The 26,308-nt window shown below is 45.2% G+C and overlaps 1 protein-coding gene across 3 annotated transcripts in view; it reads right to left on the bottom strand.

Moving 5' to 3' along the window:
- Positions 1 to 8,597: 8,597 nt before the first annotated feature.
- The window catches only part of HAP1 (huntingtin associated protein 1), a 252,919-nt gene continuing 235,208 nt past the window's right edge, over positions 8,598 to 26,308 (bottom strand). For 2 of the 3 annotated variants that reach the window (XM_069634508.1, XM_069634510.1), the window contains 3 exons: positions 22,298 to 22,516; positions 19,139 to 19,241; positions 8,598 to 11,772 (listed from right to left, as the gene is read on the bottom strand). In XM_069634508.1, coding sequence (XP_069490609.1) covers positions 11,253 to 11,772; positions 19,139 to 19,241; positions 22,298 to 22,516 — 842 coding nt within the window. In that variant the 3' untranslated portion in view covers positions 8,598 to 11,252. Of the gene's footprint in view, positions 11,773 to 17,998; positions 18,068 to 19,138; positions 19,242 to 22,297; positions 22,517 to 26,308 lie in introns of all 3 variants that reach the window. The other variant, XM_069634511.1, reaches the window with a different exon arrangement.

Below are 26,308 nucleotides of genomic sequence, written 5' to 3'. Positions count from 1 at the left end.
TTATAAGAGATTTGCTGATGTTAAACGCAAGCCTGGGCCAGAATTTTGTGTTGGGAATAAAGTCTGGTTGTCTACCAAGAATTTGAAAATCAAGGGTCGAACTAAATTTAGTCCAAGATTTATAGGTCCTTTTGAGATTGAGACTGTGATAAATCCAGTTGCAGTTAGATTGAAACTTCCCGAAAATTTAAAAGTACATCCAACATTTCACATTAGTCAGTTAAAACCATTTGTTGATGGAACTAGATTAGGAGTTCCTCCTAGTCCAGTTTTAGTGGAGAATCAATCTTAAGAATTTGAGGTCAGAGCAATTTTGAACTCTAGAAGAAGTCGTGGAAAACTTCAGTATTTAATAGACTGGAAAGGTTTTGGGCCTGAGGAACGCTCTTGGGAATTTGCTAGTGATGTCCATGCTCCAATTTTTGTCGCCAAATTTCATAGGAAGTATCCTTTCAAGCCTGGTCCGGGAGGGAGGGCTTGGAGAGGGGGTACTGTCAGGTTCCATAGTAAATAGGTGGTAATTAAAGAATTATTATCCTTATGTTATTTGTTTATTTCATTGTTAGGTTTAAAAACTAAATATAGTCCTTTCACTGTTAAAATGGTTGGGCCTTGACTTCCATATTCAGAGTACTGCAGATACCCCAAGCCAAGATGGAGGGCAGAGGCAGGAGTTCTGATTGGGTGGCAGGTTGACAATGGTGTGACTCCCAACATTCTAAACTGCCTTTCATTAGTTTAGTTTTCTGAGCTGGTCATGTTTCTGTTTATCTCCTATGTTTTGGGCCTTGGAAAACTCATAAGAAAATATCTTCAAGACTAAAAGAAAAAGAAACAACTCATTCAAGTTACATCTACTCTAAAGAAATTAATTTTCCCTGTGGGAGAAAACGCTGTGAGGTCTTCTAAAACAAAAAATAAGCTAAGTACTTTTTATGTAATTAATCTAATTGAACTGCCAAAGTTAGCCTTATCTTCTGTTATTTTCTCCTCTTAAGTGCAAGGATTAAAGCTTTGTCTTTTTTTTAACATTGACATTGGAAAACCAGGGGCGCTCTAGTCAAAAGTTGATTGCATGCGCGCGCACAAGAAACTGTTTATCAAACACTGCACTTACCTTGTCAGATCGCATTCTGGATGACGAAAAAAGGTGAACTCATTCTTGTTTAAAGAAAACAAGGTAAGCCTGCATGTTTAATTCATTAAAAGACGTCGTGTTGTGAAGCCAGTGTTTTTACATGGCAAACTCATTCATCAGAGATTAAGTCATGAAAACATGATATTTAAAGGCTATTAAAGTTAATGACTGCACAGGCAACCTTGTTTTTTAAAAGCAGCACAAAGAAGGATATTTATTTTTGAGCCAAGGTATTTTTAACAAAGAGGAAAATATATAAGACTTGTGTACCATATTATATGAGGAATCTTCCAGATGCATCTCATTACATGCAAAGACGTTTTTTGAGGAATAACTTTACTTTAAAACTGCACTCAATATTAAATGGTATTTCCTTTGGTTGTTGAACTATTTCCATAAAGAGAGGAAAATGAAATGGAATTAACTGATTAAGGAAATATTATCATTTTAAGGAAAACAAAAGATTATTTCTGTGTTTTCAACTATTTTTTGAAGTGTGCTTCATTCAAAAGACTCATCTTCTTGAGACATTCTGGAGTTTGTGTTCACAGTTTTATTGACATTGTTTGGAAACACATTTTCTTTTCTTCAAGTTCATTTATTTCCACAAGGAACCTCCATCAGTTTAGTCACTTGAAATGACATTCAGTTCATTGGTTTTCAGCAGCACAGTTATGAAACATGACCACCAAAGTTTGCTTTTAGGGTAAAAGAGTTGGAGTTATTTCAAAACTAAAAAAAAATATATAGAAATACTTATCATCCTCTGGGCTCTTTGCAGAGGGTATTCAGGTAGGATTGTTGATATTCATAAAATAATAGTTGTTTAGTTTTGTAATATTATTTAATGCTTAACAATTTTCATTCATGCAGAGACCGGATGAAGATAGAAGATCCAGTGTCTGATTTGTTATTTTATCCACTTTTCCCCCTTCCCCCCAAGGGTGTCTAGTACTCAGCTGTTCAGTTTAGTTGTGAGCTAGACATCTTAGTGGGATCGTGGGACTCAGCAGCTCCTGCGTTGGATGTGGATATTACCAGTCTGACAGAACCACAGCAGAGAAGGAGCTGGCAGTGTCACAAAGGCAGTGAGGTACATTGGCTATACTAGCGGGCGAGAGAGAAGTTGTCCACCAAACAGTGGGAGGATCGGCAGGACAAAGAACGCTTCCCTGAAACATGAAAAATGCTTTAGCTCAACACCACACGTCGGACACGCCAAGCAACACCAGTGAGTCTGCCCAGGAGCGCTGGGAGCCCCGGGGCATACCAACATGGGTTTAAAGGGGATATTTGCTACATGTGAAAAGCGGATAAAAAGAAAGACTGTAAATATGTGAAACCCATAATTTAAGCCAATTTGGGGAAAGTACAGAATAAGTACAACAATGAAGCAATGAAATGTGATGAAACCAGAGAAAGTATGAATAACAGTTAAATGAATTGGCAATAAACTGACATGAATGCAAGGCTAATAAGCAAAGCCAAATAAGAAATCATGAGTGAATGATTGGAATGAACATTGCCAAGAGTCAATTGAGCATTGCCAAGATTCAAGCAGATATTCTTGCACATTACTGAGAGAAATTAATGGTTATGAAAAGTAAACCTGTATTCAAGATCGCTGGTGCAAAAAAGGAGTTTAAACTGAGTTTCCTAGCAGGAGAGTGTACTGGGACGCTTATGTTGGTCATTGCAAGTGAAAGATAATATATCAGTGAATGGTGAGAAAAGAAGAAACAGTGAAGCTTGAAGGGCAAGTGAAAGGAATAAAAATGTCCAAAAAGACAGAGTTTATAATCTCGAATGGGAGATTTGGCTGAATATCGAACTTTTTTTTCAAAATTCCGAATGGCTGAAAAGTTCAACCAAATCCCCAATTCGGTGGCAAGGGCTGCGGGGGAGTCCCCTGCACCCTTGTTCACTATACCGTGAGCAGGGGTTGCAGGGGTATTCCCTTCAGTCAATCCCGTAGAAAAAGTAAAAAAAGAAATAAAAAAAAGGAAACCACCATGTGGCGCAGGATCCCAATAACGGAAGTGAAAGGGAACAGGCATCGCAGGGACACTGCGAGTCGGCAGTACACAGCGAAAAGTGTTCTGCCGCAAGGTAAGTAGGGGGATGGGCCAGGGGGCAAGGTTTGAAATATTCAGGGGAGAAAAGATCAAAGTTAATTTTGGAAAATCACTTTGTCTTTTCTCCCTCGAACATTTCCACCACGGGCTTCCAACCCCAATCCAAAGGAATGAGTTGAGCCTTATTCTGAAGGTGAAACTGTGGCAAAATACGTATGAAACAGATGCAAGTAAGGAGTGTTGGTTGCATGACCTGTAATGGGTGTACCATGTGGTCCGATAACCGCACCTACACCAAATACAACTACCTGAAGGAAAAGCCACTTGGTGAATGAATAAAGGAAAACCTGTGCGAATTGAAACTAAGGAACTGAACTTTGTGAACTGGTGAAGGGTAACCAAATTGAAGAGCTGGGAAGTGTCCCAAGGAATTTTCTTATTTTGGAGCATTGAATATCCTGATGAATTGTGTTGTTTTGGAACTTTGATAGACTTGAACATTTGGGGAAGGGAACCCCTCTTTTGCAGAGTGAACTGTTTGAACCTTGTGGAAGGGAGAACCCTTTTCCATCCAAGAGCTGGAAGAAGGTCTGAACTTTCATTGGACCACTTCTTATTGATGCTGACCTCCCTACACATTGCATACAGCTAAATGTGAGGGAAAGTATAGGTTTTGGACACAGACATTTGCTTTGGACTTCCTGACACAGACTATCATTAGTTTGTATTTAGGTAGGGAAATCCCAACTTGGCATAGGGCAAGTTATGCAATTTTCCAACCCACCATTTTTAGTTATTACAAGTGTGTTCTTAAAATCTAATTTGGTTGTCTGTGTCTACTTCATGATGCCTTCACAAAGGGCAGACCTTGGAGGTGAGGAAGAAAATGCAGGAGAGGTTCCCTTGGGCACAGACCACTGGCCCCCCTATTGGGTGAGTAAGGACTGGTAAAAGTGAGTCCAGGACCCTGCAGCAAGGAGGTGGAAAGGAAGCAAAACTCCCACTTATAAATGGAGCATGCTCAGTGCACTGCCAACACAGCAGTGCTCCAGCTTCCATCCTTGTGCAGACCTAACCGTGACCACGCATGTGCCTGTGAAACCAGTACAAGCACTCACCGACAGACAGGAGGACAAGATGGTGACCCCGAATGCACCAACAGGGGAGACAAGAAAGAGGTGCATGACTGAATGGATCATCCAACCGAGGGAGAAACCTGAAGCAAGACTTGCAAGACAAAGAGCTTAACTATGACCACAAAGCAGATGCCAGCCTGTTTTTTTGTTGAGACTTGACTTTGGAGGCTTGACCCAACATTGTATATTTACCTAATAAACCATGTGTCTGTTTCATCTTGATTGCACTCACCTTATTTAAAGTACATTAAGTGCCTACCTTTGCAAATCCCACAGTTGCAACCGGCTGCACTAGGAGGGTGAGAGAGAGAAAGAGAGAGAAAGAAAGAGAGAAAGAGAGAAAAGGAGAAAGAGATAAAGAGAGAGAGAGTCTGAGCGAGGACGTGATGGGATTTAAACTGAACATACATGAACTTTTACACGCAGAGATGCTCATGCATGGCTGAGTTATGCTTCTGTGAGACTCCTCATGCACTCATTCACCATAACCTGAAAATAAATAGACCCACAGGCTAGCCCAAGGCAGCACAAGCTCTAGTCTTCTCTGACCGCTGACGCAGTTTTCCGTTACCCTGCTTGATTATGGAATGCATCAGTTATAAGATCATGGCCCTATACAATGGCAGATCTGCTCAGTGCTGTAATACCATACAACCACAGCTGAGCGGAAATTCCTCATAACATACCGCACATTTTCTCACTGTTAAACTTTCTAAATGCTATTATCTTAGGTAGGGCTGGCCTTTCAGTATTTTATATGTTGAGTTCTTGTTAAGCCAATACGTTTTACTATTTGGAATTTCGCCATCTTCTCACCTTTTAGGATCCTTTTCTATGTTTCTTTTATCGACGTGAAATTCTTATTCTCTTGATTATTTTATGTAAAATGATTTTTTATTTCTGTAACCAAGTATTTGAAAAGTGTCGTAATATTGTATGCGTATGTTATGTACAATACAGAATAAAATAATAATAAAAACATACACAGAGCCCGGTAGATTGTCCAAGCACACCACGCTCGCCCTGGGAACAAGATGGTGTGCACCATGGGTTTGATAACCCAGTCGGCCAACTCAGACTGCCACTGGGTAATAAGTGACTGGGTCATTTAACGCTACAAATCTGGAAGCATTGGGCACAAAGCGCTTTATAAGTCAAACTATGATTATATGGTATTTGTTTTCCTTGTGGGGTGTAGGGTGGCTACACATCTCATAAGGTGGAGAATGAGGATAAAACAGTTAAATATACTCTGTGCTTCTTTATTTTAGTTTCACAGGCCTTTATACTGCACCAACTCAACCCCACAGTACTCTAATCAGAGCATCTCCGATACTCCGTGGAGCGCCGTGTAGAGAAGGAGCCAAGTACCCTCAACCCATTCGACCCGCCCCTTTTACCTGTATGCTGGAAATCAGAGTATGAGACGTATAGAGAACAGCTGAATAGACAAAGAGCAGAATATGGACTCACCCCAGTACCAGTGAAAGGGCCAGTACCTAAGAGAATATGGGAGCGGAGGTACCCATTGAGAAAACTATATCTGCATACAAAGAAATGTGATGGCCATTTGAATGAAATCCCTGAAGAAGCAGAGCCAATAAATGGCAAGGATGAATGGTAGTGTCAGTAACCATTGCCAGTATATGTTCTATGGAGCTGAAGATGAAGCACATAAAAGAGATGCAGTGACCAGAGAATGCAGATATTCTATAAGGCATCAAGAAAGCAATACGGATAAGTGACATCTTGGGCTCAAGGTGAAGAAACTTATGCCACAGAAGCAGACGAAGATATTAAATCATTTTACATGTGTACAGATGCAGAAGAAACGCAAGCAGCAAAGTAATCGTGAAGCTTGCTCTACTCTTACAGTAAATAGATTGCGGCAAGCACCAACTTATACATAAATAGGAATGAGAGAATTATGGATGTTTCCACTAAACGTATTAAAGCAGGTTGGTCATTAGCAAAAAGGCAGCAGTTCAGTGTGTCGCAGTTAAAAAAGCAGACATTGAATTACAGAAGCGGAGCTCAGAAAGGTGAGTTTGGGTGAGCCCCAAGAAGCCAACGTCTTATCAAACTGGAGTAAACTGACTTTGGATGCAAAATCATGTGAAAGAACAAATCTCCTGTTCAGATATAGTGAACATAACAAGGAAAACGTCAGAGGTCTATTGGAATAAAATATTAAATACACAAAAAGGCTTGATTTTATGGTCTCTAGTCACATGGAAGCATGAAGTTGGATGAATGAGATGGTCACACCTACGCATGAGGCTGACTGTGCTGCTCACTCCCTAATTTCCTCAGAGCTAAGAACACCCTCAAGGACGAAGTTCAAAGGACTAATTGACAATATACCACTGAGGTGATGATAGATTGATATGCTAATTGGTGGGAAGCTAAAGTTAAGGTAACCTCACCAGCATCTGGACGGCCAGCCTGCAGGCGGCTACTGTAGGTGGAAAAGTACTGAAGATGGACAGAGTGCCAACCAACTATAGAGGATCTACTTATTCAGGGGTCATATAGTGTGTAAACCAATGGGATGTTGTGTATTTAGTGACGTTCGTATTGGTCATTTTTAGAGGAGGGCTTAGTTGCCCACCTGATGTTAAGTAACCAATCACATAGTTACACTTTTTTAGACTAGTATGGATCATATACTTAGATATTCACCTAGAGCCAATCACTCCCTCCGTTTGGTTTTTGTAGTCTGCCACGTAGGATGACATTGGTAACACGTAGGTTAGACGTCATTGATGAAACATTTTTCTTATAAAAGTACAGTTTTTTCTTAAATTCTTTGAGTTTGAAGATCGAGCATTTGCGTTGATGTTCGTTATGCTCCCTGTTTTAGATAATTGACTTTAAAACAGTCTTCCTTTTGTCAACTTCCTGAGTCGGCTCTATTATTTGGTGTACGAGTCTGCATCCCCATCCATCTCAAGGGTAATTGCTGCTCATCAAAGGGGCTGGGCTATCCAGTTCAGCCGTACTGTGCCCCGCCAGCGGTATCCAGACTTCAACCTGCTGTAGGAAAGAGAATGAGTGACGGGAGGATGGGAGAACAGGGATGTGGTGGCTGGTTGGGTGTAGGCTAGGCTATGGTCATATCTAGCACATTGGCCCCTGAACTCTGGTAATACATGTGCAAATTCACCCTGGATGGTTTGGGCTCTAAGAACATGTTTTGGCCCATGCTTATTTTGATTAGCTCTGCATGTACCACTTATTTCATGAAAACAGGTCCATAGTGGTCATGAAAGCTCCAAAATATGTTAAAGAGGCGGGTGCAGTATTGACTTTATAGTATTGAAAAATATGACCACCTCATCCAGTATCCTTTGCTCTGGACCACACAGTCAGGGACGTCATTTAGGGGTCGCCAGAGGTCACAAACTACAACCTCTGAGGTCTTTTCTTTTTTTTGGGGGAATGCAAGCTCATGGACTGTGGCCAGCACCATGTGGCTCTATGCTTCTGGAGTGGCTGGCTTTCTTGTTCAGGCCCCTTAAAACAATAAGAAAAATAAGAAAAGGAGTGCCACAAGTCTAACACTTTCAGCACTGACCCTAAATAAGAAAGAATATGAATACCAAATAATGTGTCTTTCTGGAATTCTATACAATAATTACTAGACTCAATAAAGGTTTATTTCAGGCACACTTCAGGGGGTGAGTCACTGATGTAGTCTGTTCTTAAATGCCTCAACTCAGCCTTTCATCCTTCTGAAGTCGAATGAGTACCAACACAGGTTGGGTGATATTGGGTGTATATTTTTTCTATATAAAGCGCTTAAGCGTAAGTGCTATATAATAACACATCATTATCATTTGGTCATGGACGTCTGCTTGCATTCACAGTAATTTGGTAATATGGGCCTATACACACTGATCTTAATGATACATATGGCGATTCATTCTTGTATGAAATGTACATCACAATATAGTGATATCGTAACCATATTTTTTGGAGTGTACAATGTTATGTGATAGCATTTCCTGTTTTGTCAACGGGTGAAATGTCGTGTTTCATCGCTTCCTGCGATATCACTTCGGGGTGGGGTCAAATGACATCACTTCCTGTGATGTCACCAGTGGGTCAAGGGTCGTGTGATGTCACTTCCGCTACCCCTGAAATGACGTCCCTGCACACAGTGCTGGATATCGCCAGGCAATGGCGTTCTTGGAGCCCCAGCCTTGCATAGCTATTGCAAGAATAAAGTAGACATAAACCACTTGATTCATTAGTTTAAAAACGTTTTTATAGATACATTTATTACATCCAGTGTATTTTCAGGTGCATTAAAAACAAACAGAAGTATCCAGTGATGTACATACAGCCATCCTAGGACCACTTTCCCCAAGGGGTATCTGTCCCGAGCTGGGGAGTGAGAAGTCCTGGTGTCTGAAGGTTAAGTCCTACAATGTCACTCGTTTAATATTACTCAAGAAGACAAAATTGGGACCACCTGCTACGGGTTCACCGATATACCCATGTCCTAGTGCAATATCGAAGGTTAAAAAATTCAGCCGTGCTCAGATCCCACCTGTACACCCAGTATCTGCCGCAACCAAAAACACAAAAGAAACAGACATTTGAAACGGCAAGTTAAATTGAAATGTCTAAAATATTGGCTAAATTTGATTGACGGTCACCATTGCTTTTCTAAACAACGTAATAAAGTTACAGTCTTGCTAGCCAGACAAATATTTCGTTACTCATCAGTGCAATTTAGCAAGTGACACATGAGTGACTTCAGATTGCCTGTGCAGACTAAGTGTGCATGCTCCAGGGCAGCTGAGATGGGAGCGTGCTCCTTATAGTTTCAATAAAGCGGATCCAGGGAGAACATTAGCATCCTTCCAAAACAAATGTTCTTCTAGGGCCTCCCAATGCTCATGGCGATTCGGTCCAGACAACAAATTCCCAGGACACGAAGAGGCACTTTGCTTGCAGCCAGCATGATGGCACTTCTGCCGACTGGACTACAAAGCATGGCCACATTTTCGCTCGCCATGCGTTACATTCCAGTATCCCCAGGGTCCTCATGGGGCCCCATTTGGGTTCAAGAAGGTCCCACTATCCACATGGTGCTCCATTAGCTTTGACCCGTGATCCTTCACTTTCTGATGAACAACCAAAATATTCACAACCCTTTTCTTAACTCAATCCTTGTTCCATCTATACGCCCAGGTTATTCATTCACACATCTATTCCATAACTTGCACACATAGATCCTGTTCAGTTGGTTGTTCAGTTCAGAAGAGCTGGGATTTGTTGCCCCACTGCCCAGATCACACGAGCACAGTTGATCATGACATTAAAAGCATTGAAGTCCAGGTCAAAAAAGAAATCCTAAATGCCAGTGTTAAAAAAAAGCTCAGATGGATCAACTCAGTAGATACGGGTAAAGTCTCGACCAAGGTTTACATTAAAGAGGCACGCAATGCATGTAGCTGCCATTAACGGAAAGGCTCTAACTTGGCCGGGCCGATGGGACCCTGGGCCCAGCAGACCAAGCTACAGCGTCACTTGATTGAGACCGATTCCAAAGAATAAAAAGGTTTCTTCCTGCTGTTTCTTATGGCGTAAAATGTCATAGGATGTTATTGCACATTACTGCTGGCGAAGAGGAGGAGGAGGCCAGCAGGTGATCAGTACCGAAAAGAATGCTACTTTTGAAGCATAAAAAGGTCCCAGTCGTGGCCTGAAACCGGGATCAGTGCAGGACCCTGGTGGAGCCCACGATTGACGCGCTGCAGCGGATCACTGGAGGGAGTGCAATTTTACAAGCATTTAAAGAGTCCTTGCTTGTAGGTGGGTGGAGGTGAGAGTCCTTCACTTCGGCAACACTATCTTACAGTACATGGATTAACAGAGGAACACTTCCCATCGGCATGCCCAAACACCCCAACCGTAGAGAAGCTTGACAAAAGTCCCAGAGAATTCGGACAAAATTCTGGACGGAAAACACAAGAGGAGCTTAGTCTTTGTTATTTTTTAGGCCCAATGGAAATATCAGTTGGGATTTTGCATGCACATCTCAACAACTCAAGGTGTGCCCCACCTTTGTAATGGCCCTATCCCAACTGTGTTTCCCGGACAATGAGACCTATAGCGCTAGTCTGATAACTGCTCCCTTCTTTACAGTCCCCTCTCAAGACCTCTCTTAGTTTGCTTATTGTTACTCCAATACCGCCACCCCATCCCTAGTCATGGAACTATACGCGAAGCATGACTGGCCAGCAGCATGGATGGGCTGCCCTGTATCACCATTTCATAAATGGTATAAAGTAATCAACCAAAAGACACTCCAACGGTGCAACCGTTTGAAGAGTTCTTGAGAGGCCATCGATCGGTCAGTCTTTCGGAAGGCTGCTGTCAGGAAATCATCTACCTTACCTTTATGGGTCGTCTAGAAAAGCACCCCAGTTCATAGTGTTACCATTATTTCATCAGACAGAGAATAGTGGCTTTTCAATAGCCGGGAGGACATGGAAGGGAATTAGGTTGGCTTTGGGGTTCATTGGAGTAGGATTACAGTTCATTACTGTACTTGCGTAATAGCAATTTGTTTTGATTGGTAGCAACGTGGAGTGTGTAAGGGGAAAAAACAACCTCCAAAAGAAGGAGAAGTCACTGCTGTTGTGGATAACCGCAATGATCATCCCATCCCAAAGAGCAGCAGAGTTGGGCAGGCCATGTGAGAAGCTCTCATGATGCTTCCCATCACAACTTCAGCTTTAACGGGTGGATAATTTTATCCAAACTAAGGTTGCACAAAGGGCCTTCAGGTGTTACCACTTGCCTAGTATGCGGTTGCACTTATTTAGGTGGTGGCCTTTCTCACGGTTGCCATCTGTTGAAGGAATTCTGGTAAAGGCGAGATAATGACTAGTCGTAGTCCCAAGGCGGCTTGGATTCTGCAGCTTTCTGAAATGAGACTTCGCCCCTCTCCACAACGCTGTCAAGCCTCAGCCGCTTCAACTTGTCCACTAGGTTGAAGCTGAAGATGCTATTTTTGTTTGCTCCCCCCGCTGGCCACTTCCCTCTCCGTTCCACTGGCCTCATCTTTTCCAAGAGGGATCCGGCAAAGTCAAAACCTCTAAATGTTCGGGTGGGATGCGGTTTCCATTCTCCCCCCAGTCGAAAGCATGGGTAGGATGTGGAGGACTCGGACGTAGCCCCCCCAGACCGAAAGGCCCCTGGCATCAGGTCAATGCCTAAAGTTGGGTAGACGGCAGCTGAAATCCCATGCTTCTTCATGAGGGTCACAAGTCCGAGGGGTGCGCCAGGCCTGATGCCCGCTGGCCGCAAACCCTGTGGATGTGTAGGCAGGGGAGGCTGGCAATCGATGCACGCTGAGCTCAGGCTCTCAAAGCTCCCACAAGAGGGAAGAAGGGAATTATAAAGACTGAAAAAGAAAGAATGGAGAAAACAGACTTTAACATACATGCACGAGTATCCATTTACTGAGCACTGCACAAAATGAAAAATCAATATCCCTTTACAAAACAATACTTTCATGGTGTACATGGGCGCCCTTAGAGGAACTTCCCACAATGTACATTTAATTGATTATCTAGTTGAGAGAGCTACGAACAAGAAATACCCAGAATTATATGCAGTTTATATTGACTTTTGAGCAGCGTTTGACTCTCTTGATAGGGATACGTTGAGGACCTTTGGATGTCCTGAGGGGCTGTTGAGAATGCTGAGACTTCTGCATGTAGTTTCCCAAGTGCGAGTGAGATTGCACAGCGGGGGAACCACCACGCCCCTTATTGTCACAGATAAGGGGATTAATTAGGGGGGGGGTGTTGGGCTCCCTGTTGTTTAACTTGCATCTTGTGGAGCTTTCTGGATGATTGGGGGTGGGGGTCAGAATTGCCGAGGAGAGGAGGGTCTCATGTTATCTCAATGTCCTATGTTGATGATCTTGTGGTATTTGATCATACCATCTCTGGGTTGTCTAGGTCTGCAAGCATGTTGTGTTCATGTGAGAATTCTTTGATTATCAACATCAATAAAACCAAAGTGATGCAGTTTGCGAGTAGGCATCTCCCTCGACCCCAGTTGATGACACTGAAGGGCAAATTGCGTTTGCAGAAAAATATACTTATCTTGGGGTGAACATTTACTCGGGTAAAGGTTATAAAGGGTTGATCAGCTCTAGGAGTTGGAAAGCCCTGCAACTCACGGTGCCGATTGATAAATTCTCACGGCATACAGGGGGCTTTTCCCTAGATGGTGCGATAAGATTATACAAGCAATGTTTTTGCCCTACTATTATTTAAGGGCTTGTGGCAGTGTCCCTGAAAGAGATACACTGACCTCAGGACTTTGAAGGAACATTTTGGAAAATAATATTAGGCTTCGAAAACAATTGGGTAACTTGTACCTCAAAGCAATGTTTAATCCAAAATGTACATTGCTGTCCCAGTTAGGAATCGTTATGAAATTAATAGGAAATTATGGCTACTGTGAAGCTGCTATTAAATGATTTATAGTAATAGGTTGGTTGCCGAACTGGGACTTAAACTATGCACTTTCAAAACAGATGTTTGGGGAAAAACTTGAAATATGGGAGTGAAACTATGAGCAGTTGGCGTCACTAAAGAAATAAGGAAATATCAATGATTGTTCATAGTTACAAGATTGCCCCGCCCTTTTTTTTGCTGTGCCCTTCAACCGAATCACGGTGGTTCTTACTGCGATCGTGTATTGATCAACTACCTGTACTGGCAATTCCAGGCCCCAATCACAACTCTCTGTGGCCAATAGATTCTGCGGGAATTGCAAAATAGAGAGCATGACTGAAATCTCAAGACATGTCTTGATGGCTTTGGGACATATATGACTCTATTGGGGAAATGCATCTCAGAATATGAAGCAATAAAAAAGTAATGATTTCTGGCGCTACTGACTTGACTCCAGAAATAAGTGTTTGCATATGGCACTTTGGGCCTCATTATGAGTTGGGCGATAACGGTAACGGTATTACCTCTGCATTTAAGGGCTGGCGAGGTGGGAGCTAAATGGGCTGTTTTACCACCAGCTTTTTTCTGGAGGTGAAAATCACATTTAGCGCCCTCTTTTGCGCACAATTACTGCTGGCTGTATTAGCATCTGGTATTTGTGCCGAAAATGCACCATTGAATCCAATGGACCAAACAGGGATTTACCGTTAACGCGCAACCCGTGATGCAACGTTAATAGTGCCGAATCGGTTGGTGCTAACGCAATTATAGTTAACCGTAATTACAGCCGGGATACTGCCTGACTGTGAGGAGGCGTTTTATAGGGTGTGGTTAATAGAGTCAGAAGAATTTAAGAAGAGAAACTAATAGGAGTTAAAATAGTTTAAACATTTATTTTAATGCTACTAAAATAGTTGTATATTAATATTGTGGACATCTATTTTATATTGTATTTAAGACGATGTAATGGAATGCCTGTTTTATGCAAATAAAAGTGAGGGTTCATGTGTGAGGACGATGTTCCTTGATGAAATATTATGTGAAAAGTTTGTAGGTAAACGTGTCCCATTAAATAAAATAAATATATAAAGGAAAGTTGACATTTAAACTGAATGTTCGGCAGGTCTACTCTAGAGGCTACATGCTCTTGCATCTGATCACGCACCATCACACAACGATGGGTGCTCAGATATTGGACCAGGAAGAGCCATCATGAAAGAGAATGCAAATACACAGGTGTGCAACCACAGCCTCAACAATGAACTCCACGCCTCATTGAGCTGAAAAACACAGTAATTTGAACCCCCAGACCTGAGTGCCATGAATTATTTTTTTCAATTAACAGATGATTTTCGACACTATCCAAGGACACTGGTAACTCAAGCTTGAATGCTCCCTCAGTGGTCAGCAGCCAGATACCAACCCAGCTATCTGTGCCAGTCTAGCACCTGCTGGCTACTTGCAGTACTCCCGTTCAGTATCCAGTGATTTTACAGAGGATTTTTTTATTCGAGGCATATTTTAACAAAACTTTTTTAGAGAAAGAGAGAAAGAGAGAAAGAAAGAAAGAGAAAGGGAGAAATGAGAAAGAAAGAAAGAAAGAAAGAAAGAAAGAAAGAAAGAAAGAAAGAAAGAAAGAAAGAAAGAAAGAAAGAAAGAAAGAAAGAAAGAAAGAAACGGGAGTTAAGGGGTTAAAAAACAGGTGGGGAGGGCCTTGGGGTATTAAAAACATGGGGAAACGGCGGGCTTGGGGGGGCAAGCCCCCTCAAATAAAAAATTAATAAAACATTCTGCATTTCATTGGTAAAAAGGTTTCAGTAAAACATGCCTCGAATATAGAATCTTCGGTAAAATCACTTAGAACTATTCCAATCAACAAAGGGGGAACATGGATGGTCATGTACCAACACCTGAAAGGCCAGTGACAGCGCTGTCACTGCGCACTGCAAAGGTCTGCACTAAGTGACCAAGCCAAGGGCCTATAACATGTTAGATATGAAAATAAAGGTATGGGGTTGCTTTATAAATAAGGATACTGCAGTGAATCAAAGACAAGCACTGTATTTTCCAGATATATGTCCATCTGCTTCAGGGGTCTGCAGCCTTGGGGTCTCCATATGTTTGAACTACAATTCCCATCAACCCTAGCCAGCATAGCCATGGGTGAGTTAAAGGCCAAAACATCTGGAGAGCCGCTGGTTGCAGACCCCAATGGAAGTCTTTGCAAGCAGCTCAGGAAGGGGTTCAGGACGCTAGCCAATTTGGGATTCACCAGCTCCTCCCCCAGAGATGGAGAACCTCTGAGACCGGAAGGACGGGCAGCAGAGATGAAAGGGCTCTGAGAGGAGAGCGTGGAGGCCCAGTGTTCGGTTAAGTTGGGGCAGCAATGATTAGCGTGACTTCCGCTCTGCTCAGGGCCAGAAGTAACACAAGTACAGCTCTGCTTAAGCTTTACCGCTAGATTCCATATTAAAATGAAGGAGTTGCAAACCTTCTACATGCTCACCATGAGGTTATAAATAGCAAAATTGGGGTTCTTACTTTGACAACTGGGAAAACATATTTGCCTAGGAGGGCAGACTGCTCTATTCCAACTCTTTGTTCAAGCAATGTTTTGCGGCGTTTGAGGTGTTTTAACAAAATACCCATATACAAGCAGACAGAAAAAAAAGGTGCGGTGCATGGAGTGGCGTGGCTAACCAATTTCACCGGGAGAAGATCCTGGACGGGCCAGATGGCCCGGTCATAGGGTCTGCACTTACCATTTAGCAAGCTGGCACTTAGCAAGTTCAAACCTCTTCCGGTATCCAAAAATCAAGTACCATTAAATTGGGTAAAATCGGCTATTAATACAGTGCTAAGAAGTGGGAGGAAACGGCACTATATAAAAATACTGATGATCATTGCGTTGGGGCTATTTCTAGTAACAGACTTCTCGTGTCCCGTTAACTCATCAAGAAACATTAATGAAGGGTATTCGAGTAGGGTGGCCAACTGTCCCGGAATTTGCAGGATTATACTGCAATTAGGGACTCCGTCCCGCCGTTTGCAGAGTGGCTGTGCGGGACGCAGGTTGTCCCGACTTTCGTCAGGACAACCTGCCTCCAGCACAGCCACTCTGCAGACTGAAGTGGCCATGGACACAGTATGGCGCTGCCGCCTGCTGCTTTCTTTCTCCGTGCTGCTCTGCAGCCCTGGCTCTTTTGAGCCTCCAGGTCGAGCTGTAATGCTCTGACACCTGGCTTAATTGAAATGCTATCTAATGCTTTGTTCCTGGGGTCGTGATGGTCATGTTTGCAGTTAAAAAAAACGGGACCATCGCCTCCCAAGGACAAACCATTTGCTTTTCAATTAAGCCAGGTGTTAAGAGCCATTAAAAAAATAATAATTTTAAAAGGGGCGGGTCAAACATGAATGACGTTGTGACGTCATCACCGCCTTGGGGGCAAGTGTCCCGCAAAAGACTATCAAAGAGTTGGCCACCCTATATTCGAGCTAATGTATAGCTCCCTCCCTGAGACTCGAGTTCGACTTCGACCATCATGAGCTTGGTCCCTGATTCGCTCACCATTTGCTACTTAGCCACCATGTTTATCTCCAATTCATGTTATTGGCTATTGATTTTATGAATGTACATGGTCACTGGTGTTTTTTTTTTTTTTTGTAGGCATCTGGGCCCATTGTTTGTCATGCCTTTTTACTGTTTGATGTTTTGGAGCCCAAGAGGTGAACTTGAATGCCACAGGGCAGCCTAGAGCCAGGCTCAAAGTTTCCTATAGGAAAAGGATTGGGCTTGCTACAAATATGCAATATGGGGCCACTGTGAAAAATACTTCCAGGGCCTCTTATAGTTGTCGGGCCACCCCTACCTATAGAGCAATGCCAAAGTGCCAGTCCATGATTGCAGGATAAGTCGGGTTTCTTTACAGACCAGACCAATTTTTTGGCCCATGGGCTAGTTTCATAAATTACTACACTAGATGTATCCAATGCTACTAAGCACGTATGTGTTCAAATGCATTATTTGCAACATATTTTGTAAAAAACACCCCCTTGACTATTACTCAAACCCTCTGTTCTGGATAGTAATGAATTGTTATGTGTGATTGTGGCCCACTTTTTCATTGGTGCCTGGATGGATTCAATGCCCCAGTTCGAGCCTGCCTACTGCGGAGTTATGTGGCCTGGATGACCACGTGACGTTGTGACGTCACCACAGACGTAGGCATCTCCCAATATCCTGCACCCGCGTGCGGACAGGAGAACGCTCGTTTAGGGATGCAGGGGCAGCCGTTTGAGCTGTAGTACCTCGGGTGCAGGGGACGTCCCAATCACGTCCAAGCCGCTGCCAAAGGTGGGTAGACTTTTGGAGAAAGAAAGAGCGAACAATCACTGAGGCATGATGGCGCCAACAAGTCCATTTGTATCGGTTTTCAAAAGGTAAGTCTCTATGACATTTGAATGGACAGGTACTGGTGTCCCGCTCCTGCATGCCCCGCCCCCATGCCGTTAGAACGTGACAATAGAAAACTTGGTTAATGACTAAATCTGCAGCTAACATGTTAGAGCAGGCCAGGAAGTCAAAAGGACTGGTTAGTGATTAGTAACAGTGGTTAAAATCGTTAACTATTATGGCAAAGGCAGTGGCTCTGGCATACTTCAATGAGAACACGATCACCGCTTGATAGGGAGCATGGCAGCACGGTGCGTGGTGCATGTACAACTTTGCCGCATGATGCGGGTCTTCCTGGATTCCAAATGGCGTGCGCTGATGTCCACATGAATAGGAACACCTCGGACCTTAAACAGCACTTGACCTCTGCGGGGGCGGGCAATAACTCGAGGCAAGCTACACGTATCCGCAAATGGAAACTGTGGTGAGACGCAGCGGCTTCTGGCTGGCCTTCTTGGTCGCAACACACAGCGCGGCACGTCTTTACATGCAGACTACCGCAGGTTTTGTGCACAGATCGCTCCACCGCGGGGTCTCTGCCTCAGTCACTTAGCAGCCAGAGCCACTCTTTGCCAGAAAGGACTCCAGTAACCTCAAGGACACCAGGTGGATTCAATGAAGAAACTCCTCACTTTACATGGTGTACTTGAGGCGACTGCAGTCTGTGCTTCTAAAGAGCTGGGGGTGGGTTGGGGTCACACTCTTACATTAGCAACAGGCCCCCCTGTCATAGTTTCAAGAGCTGCAGTAAGCGCTTAAGCCAGGACTTTCGTGGTCTGGAATCAGGATGCAAACAAAAAAAATGAAATGAATTAGAAATAACAGTGCAGGCAGAAAAGGAAAGCACTATAAAATGGGTGGCAAGGATGCGGACTCAATGCAAGCGCATGGCAGCTGTAAGCCTCCTGGAGGAGCCGGGGAGGAGAGGGCCGCTTACCTGGGAGTGACGGAACAGTGCAGGCAGAAGAGGAAAGCACTAAAAGATGGGTGGCAAGGATGCGGACTCAATGCAAGCGCATGGCAGCTGTAAGCCTCCTGGAGGAGCCGGGGAGGAGAGGGCCGCTTACCTGGGAGTGACGGAACAGTGCAGGCAGAAGAGGAAAGCACTAAAAGATGGGTGGCAAGGATGCGGACTCAATGCAAGCGCATGGCAGCTGTAAGCCTCCTGGAGGAGCCGGGGAGGAGAGGGCCGCTTACCTGGGAGTGACGGAACAGTGCAGGCAGAAAAGGAAAGCACTAAAAGATGGGTGGCAAGGATGCGGACTCAATGCAAGCGCATGGCAGCTGTAAGCCTCCTGGAGGAGCCGGGGAGGAGAGGGCCGCTTACCTGGGAGTGACGGAACAGTGCAGGCAGAAGAGGAAAGCACTAAAAGATGGGTGGCAAGGATGCGGACTCAATGCAAGCGCATGGCAGCTGTAAGCCTCCTGGAGGAGCCGGGGAGGAGAGGGCCGCTTACCTGGGAGTGAAGGAACAGTGCAGGCAGAAGAGGAAAGCACTAAAAGATGGGTGGCAAGGATGCGGACTCAATGCAAGCGCATGGCAGCTGTAAGCCTCCTGGAGGAGCCGGGGAGGAGAGGGCCGCTTACCTGGGAGTGACGGAACAGTGCAGGCAGAAAAGGAAAGCACTAAAAGATGGGTGGCAAGGATGCGGACTCAATGCAAGCGCATGGCAGCTGTAAGCCTCCTGGAGGAGCCGGGGAGGAGAGGGCCGCTTACCTGGGAGTGACGGAACAGTGCAGGCAGAAGAGGAAAGCACTAAAAGATGGGTGGCAAGGATGCGGACTCAATGCAAGCGCATGGCAGCTGTAAGCCTCCTGGAGGAGCCGGGGAGGAGAGGGCCGCTTACCTGGGAGTGACGGTGGTATTATCTTTGGCCTTTTGCAGCATACGGCAGGTGGTGACGGTGTACGTAGACGGGGTCTGGGGAAGGTTATTGACGGAGTGCAACACTGAAAAAGCACATGAAACAATGGGTTAACATGCAAGGGGGAGGATTAGAGCATGGCACATTTGCAGAAACTAACAATGGGACATAGGTTGCGGTGTGGGGCTGGTGGGCCGATATTGCATGGGAGGTGGGGTTGAGAGAGCAACACAAAGTTGAGTGTGGGCATGGATGAAGGATACATGAGAGCACAGAGGCCTCCTAGACTGAAAGATGTGACGGCAAGGCGCGTTGCGCACCCCTGGGATCAATCGTCCTATGAGGTTGCGGTTGGCGCAAGCCTAAACTGTCAGATTCCTCTCATGCACTGCACACGTGGTCTCCCCTGTCACCTGCATGGGTCAGAAGTCTAGGGTCAACACGCACCAGGGTGTCAGCGGATGAAAGCAAGTATCAGAAATATTCCCAGAAGCTGTCTCCAGGTGCTGGCTCAATATTAGCAACGTGCGAAGTGATAGAGCCCACTCTTCTGAGCTCAACCAAGTAACTTTAGCCCAGCAAGGTAGCTACACTCGCCAACTGTGGGCATGGCGGGTGTCAGGGGGTGTGGGCAATAATCTGAGGTACGTTCTGGCATGAAAGACCCATCTACTGCCAGGAACAATGGTGGCAGCTTCCGTCCACAACAATGTCAGTTTCCCTAATCAAACCACCTTGCTGTGGGTACTGGGAGGGGACTCACTGTGGCATACCCAGGGTCGGCAATTCAGATTTGATGAGCAGGAGCTAAAAGCAGCACCCGGGAGGCATCTCCCAATAGACTGGAGCTGGCACACTGCACGTCACAAAACGAACTTGAGCATGAGATGCAAACTCTGCATTTGTCTTCATTATATTTATTTATTTATGCATTTATAGCAGCGCACTAAGCCCAGGGACATCAAGGCACCAGTTACAACAGGAGAAAACTGTGGAAATGGTACAATGGTTCCTTTCCAAATGTCCTCTATCCTCATTTATCAATAGTACCAAAGCTACAGAGTTAATATTACATATGTATGTTTGAATGGCCCCAGATGGCCTGGGCAAGTAAACGTAGCTCTTGGTAGCCTTTGGCTATAAGCTAGCCAGGCAACTAGGATCTAAATAGCTCCCAGCAGCTTCGAAGGACCCTGAATAACCACTTAATGCTTTAACTTCTGGTGAAAACAGGTGCCCCCTTTTAAAAAAAGGGTATTTACCAATCACATATGCACACGTGAAACTGGACTCAAACGCCCCCCACAGCCACCAGAGAGTCGGACCTCAGAGCAAGAATTACACAGACCCTTAGAGCCTTCCCAAATCTCCTGATGTTCCAGTGACCACAGCTCGATTTATAAAACAAACCGTATTTGCTACTGCAAGAGGGTGGAGGGCCGGATAACGGGCAATTTTGTATTAACCAGATATAATGTGACAACTGCAGTGAAAAAGAAATGGCCAGAATAAAACAGAGGGTCTCTGGGGCAGCAATACACGAGGCTGAACAGCCGAGGCTGATGGGCGTTTGCTTGACCTCACTTTAAATGAACAAACGATACTGTGAGACCAATGTCGTGTCAGGTCAACCAGTTGCATCAGAGGGTTGCACACAGATCTAACATCTACAGAGGCCCTTTTATATAAGATAAATAATGCACATGTATCTGTATGGGGCCGAGGGGGCATCTTACGATGTTGCTCGCGCAGAGGTGCAGCCAGGATTTTACCTAACAAGTGTGGCCTGAAGCTAATGTAGTTGGGCCCACTACAGTGACATTAACATGTGTAAACGCCCACACAGCGCTGCTGAGTGGGCATTTACAGATTTTGGGTGGGCCTTGCCCGCACAGCCCTACCCTGTCTACGCCTCTGTGGACCTTGTGTCGGGAAACACAAGTACACATCCTTGGAGGTCTTCTGCAGGAGTTGAGATGACACAGAATGAAGGGATATACAAAGGCAATCGGATGAGAGAGACATACACAGACGAAAAGGAGAGGGAAACCCACAAGAACAGGAAGCGGCACAGAAGACGAACGAAGGAAAGCAATAGCGGAGCAAGGAGAGAGGGGAGGTGCTTACCTGGAACCCTGGTTCTGCTTCTCTGATTGACAAGCATTGAATATTCACCACAGAGATCAACCCTGCAGACGGGCCACATTCAAACATTGCCACTCTGAGATGGGCTGGATTCCGCAAGCAGGAATGTATATTTCCTGTTACAGGATCCCTCTGCACCCATCCACTGCTCAGCTTCACAAGTGTTGAATGTTCCTGGCCGTCACAGGGTTAATTTCTGAATGGGAAATTCGAGGTGAAGCTGCAGCTGAAGCAGGCCCAACTGCATGCCGGTAGCAATGGCTGGACCTGGATAGCCACGCCGGATTCCCAAGTTTTGAAGGATTCCAACTATCGCAAGTGTTCCACGACAGTGGGAAAACAACTCAAATGTTGTGAATCCAAGGAGGGGGAGGGGGGGGGGGGAAGAGAGAGAGAGAGAGAGAGGAGAGAGGAGAGAGAGGAGAGAGAGGAGAGAGAGGAGAGAGAGGAGAGAGAGGAGAGAGAGAGAGGAGAGAGAGGAGAGAGAGGAGAGAGAGGAGAGAGGAGAGAGAGAGAGAAGGACAGGAGCACTGAAAAGGAAAGTAAGACATTCCAATGGATTAGGGCAGCAACAGAAAACGGTCCTGTTGTGTCACGGCATCGCCAATGCCAAAGGCACCTCTGAGTTATCAAACCGGAAGGCAGATTTAGATCTATAATATTACAGACTTCTCATATGGGCGGTCAAAATAAATAAATAAGGTTGCATTTGAGTTCGCTAGCAAAGGTGGTTCTTTTTATAATTACACACTGTAGGAGGGGTGGTGGGATCCCTTCCTCAGTGGATGAATACACCCAGGTTTTCATGTCAACCAGACAAGATATGTTTCCATACAATAAATCTTAATGGGAAGTCACTGGTTCTTCTGAAAACCCGGGAGTGCCATGCTCAGAACATAGTCTTTTTTTACAATAATGGGCTCAAAATCAACCACCGTCTTCACACATCTATCGGTCTGTATCCAGGAGGTAACCCTTGCGCCCAATGATACTCACTGCTGGTGCTCTCTCTGCTTTTAGAAGGGGTTGAGGTAGCCAGGGCTTGGAAGGAGCTCAGGTCCACTTCGTCTTCCTCAAAGTCGTTCAGGTTGTAGACCTCTTCCAGGTCCACGTCCAGCTGACGGAAGTCTTTCGTAAGCACGCCAGGACGGGGGTCCAGGATGACGCCCAGATTGGGTCTGGCCAGCTGTTGCCAGTGGCGCAGAGTTACTGAACCTGGAGCAGGCAGAGAGAAGAGTGGTCTTCAGAGAAGGGAATGGGGCTGAGGGGGCAAACATGGTGCCAGCAGAGCTGAGTATGTGGATTCTAGAACTTGATTCTGCCCGGCTGGTGAGGCATAGTTTGCGTGAGCTCATTTTTACCTTTTTTTACCCTCGTGGTCAGCACCCCTGAACATTTCAGCCATTTTGGAGGATGGCCAATTAAGTGCACTCCATTTGGTTGAAATTACAGCCATTACAACAAATCAGAGCACATGATAAATGTTTGCCTCCTAATTGGCTGGAAGGTTCAGGGGCCTGGAGCAGACTGGAGCTATGCCCTCTTGATTTGGTAGGAATGTCGCCCAACCCAAGAGGCTGATGTAATTTCTGCAATGCGGGTTGAATAGCGGAGGAGACACATTTTTCTCCAAATGCGCCGTTCTGTTGCGCGGCACTGGAAGTGGTCATATCTCCCAGCTCTATGGAGGCCAGGAAGGGTTTGACATGACATCCTTAGAAGCAGCTTCAACCATCTGAGGGAAGGATGAAGAAAACATGACTGGGAAAATTACCACAGAGCATGGCCTGGCCTGTAGAAAATGCCTCATCCCTAACAGAGTCACAATCAAAACACTCCCTCCGCAAGACGTTAATAAACAACGCTGTTCTATGTTACCACTAGCTCCATGGTTGAGGAAATATTTGCAATAGGGAATCTAGCCAGAGGCAATGTCACAGTCCCCAACACGTTCTACAAACTAGAAAACAACCAAAGAGAAACTGAATGACTGCTGGAGCACCACACTTGTTTACTCCCCGAGCTCTAATCCTTGGTCTCACCCAATGCGGAAGCAAAAGGCTTACTGCAGTTGATAAAATTAGCCACTAGATGAAGCGCAAATACAAACAAACCTCTCCATCGTCACTGTGGAAAACCCAGAGAGCAAACACTTAATTGCATAGTTTTTAGACTGAAACCCAGGGTCGGACTGAAATAGGCCCGGTCACCCAAATAAAGTGGCTCACCCCTCGCCTCATGACCCATGACCTCTGATGACATCACTGGAAGTGATGTCATTTGACCCCACCCCAAAGTGACTTCCCGGAAATCGATGAAACATGACCTTTCACCCCTTGACAAAACAGGAAGTGGCATCAAATAGCATTCACTAAATTACTGTGAATCCAAGCAGACGTCCAAGGCCAAATGATATGTTATTGTATAGCACTTACGCTTAAGCTCTTTTTTATAGAACAAATATGCATACAATATCACACAACCTGTGTTGGCACTCATTTATAGACCTAAGAAGAATGAAAGGCTTTTTGGAAGAAAAAGAAATGTGAAAAAATGTATTTATTTTTCTTTCTTCCAAACCGGCCCAGGCATGGCCAGAAACCAGCCACCACTCCCCAGGGACGATTTCGGCCGGGCCACGGGCCGAAAGGCTGAGGGGCCAATCCGACCCTGCTGAAACCCCGTTCCTAGCAAACCATTTTCCAATAGCCCAGATATTCAAAACTCTGGTCCCCTGGGCTTTAAGTGGGGTAAGAAATCAAGGGGGGAGGGGCTCATTTGGGGGCATGGCTTGCAGGATGGGCGTGGCCTAACCGAGTACACAAACCAAAGGAAGGTTCGCAAACAAATATATAAATTCACTTATATATGTGTATGCATACCTTACTATGGTTTGTGTACTATGCAAGCCATCTTTCATAAACATAGAACTATTTAACATATTTCTATGTTTATAAAAGATGGCTTGCATAGTACACAAACCATAGTAAGGTACGCACACAAATGTATAACATTTATAATATATTAGTGTGCATACCTTACGGTTTGAATATTTTTCAAACCATCTTTTTAAAACATTTCTGTTTATAAAAGATGGTTTGAAAAGTAAAAAATTCAATCCATCTTTTATAAAGCTTTGACAACGGACAAAGCCCGAGGCGTCTTTGTCCGTCGGCAAAGCTTTATAAAAGATGGCTTGAATTGTGTACTTTTCAAACCATCTTTTATAAACCTTGAAACATGTCACGCAATCCCCAGGTTCGCAGAGGGTTAAAGACGCCTCGGTGACCTGGGGAGGGCGTGGTGTAACAAAGGATAGTAACTTCCTCTTATGATACCTCACACAAGGGGTCACCAGAGGAGGTTGCTGTGACTGAAAGAAGTGCCAGCAGGCCACAGTGACGCTGCAGCTAGATGGCACTTCTGTCAGCTTGCATGAGTTAATGGCAGGTGCATCTCCCATCGCGGCTGCAGTTGGATAATGTGTTCTGCCAATGTTGTGGTGGGACCGGGGGCCCCGGCTCAGCCCCATTTTTCAGAGAATGCTGGCCCACTTAAAGCACTGCTTGTCCCCACGTTGCCATCTGCTGAACTGAGCAGCAGAAAGTCCAGCGCCAGACCCGTACATCACATCTTGACAAGTTACCTTCTTGCACACGCATTTGTAATGTGCACACATTTCAGCTGACTAATGTGAGCTGAAGTGTAACATTTTCACCACAAAACTACCTGCAAAAATCCTTTCACATTTCCCTCGTGTTTTGGCGTCCTCTAATTTGCTATCAAGGTACATCTGGGTAATAGGGCTGGTTTGTATGCGACAGGTGATAATGGCCTGGCAGTTCGAATTGAAGACTCGAGCGAAGCGAGGGCACTTAACGAGGGCACCGGTACGTTACCCCCGGTATAGCCCATGAAATGGGTTAATAACACCATTAGCACCCTAGTTAGCAATGTGGTAACCCGGGGTGTTAAAAAGTATTTTCATTCAAAGAACGGGACGCGCGGGCCATCCTGATCATTAAATGAAAATACTGTGTAAAGATGGCCACCATGGTTGGGAAAGGCAGGGCTCTGTACGGAGCCTCTCTTCCCTTTCCATGGCAGCCAAGCGGAGCCAGGAAAGAAGCTGCATGATCTGCAACAGCAATAAGGGAGTGGGTGTTAGGGGGCAAAATGGCTACAGCGGTGGGGGAATATGGCGGGCTGGGGAGCCGGCGATCCGGCAGCTTGAAACGCGGGCTGGATCAGGAGCATTAGCGCGCGTTTCGAGCCTTCTGATTGGGCAGCTCCCACTCACAGGGTGCTAATAAGTGATGGGGCTCCGACCCACCACTAGTTCTGCAGGAACAAAGCAAAGCAAGCCAGCCCAGTGGAAACACAGGGCGCTCCCTCAGCAGCTGCAAGCAGCTGAGGATGTGCTCCGGGGCTGGTTTCCTACTTTTGGGAAACGTGCTTCCCCTTTTGTCGTCCAGTACACATGCACAATGGACATGAAAGGCGGGGAGCATTTGGCTTCGCTAGCCTTGCATGACCCTGTGGGAATGTGGTAAGGCTTGCTAGGCCATATTTGGGTAAGGAACACTCCTGTGCATTAAGGGGTATTAGGGTGGCGAGATGGTGGTGTGCTAGCTCCACTGCGCCCATCATGAATGAATCAGGGAACTCTCCCCGTTTTCAAGATGCACATGAGCTGAAGGGCAATCCTGGCAGCATATGTGGAAACATCTGGAGGTCATTGCTGGAGCAGGTAAAAACCTTTGAGTTTCTGTATGCATGCATGCATGGATACATGTGAGGGTTTGCCTCTGTGAGTGTGCACGTGGATGGGTGGGCCTGTGAATAGGAGTAACGCCAGTGTGGATGTTGTACTGTGTGGGTGACTGTGCGAACGAGATGACAGTGAGAATCTTTTATAAGTTTGAATATGTATTAATGTGTGGGCATGTTGGCCAGGGAAAAGCCAGATTGGAGTCAAGGGTGGGGGGTTAAATTGGTTCACGAGCA

This window comes from Ambystoma mexicanum, chromosome 13 (genome assembly GCF_040938575.1).
Source record: "Ambystoma mexicanum isolate Mex_15411 chromosome 13, UKY_AmexF1_1, whole genome shotgun sequence".
In the NCBI taxonomy this organism is placed as follows: domain Eukaryota; kingdom Metazoa; phylum Chordata; class Amphibia; order Caudata; family Ambystomatidae; genus Ambystoma; species Ambystoma mexicanum.
Note: the sequence above shows the minus strand (reverse complement) of the source record. Positions and strands in the feature narration are given on the sequence as shown.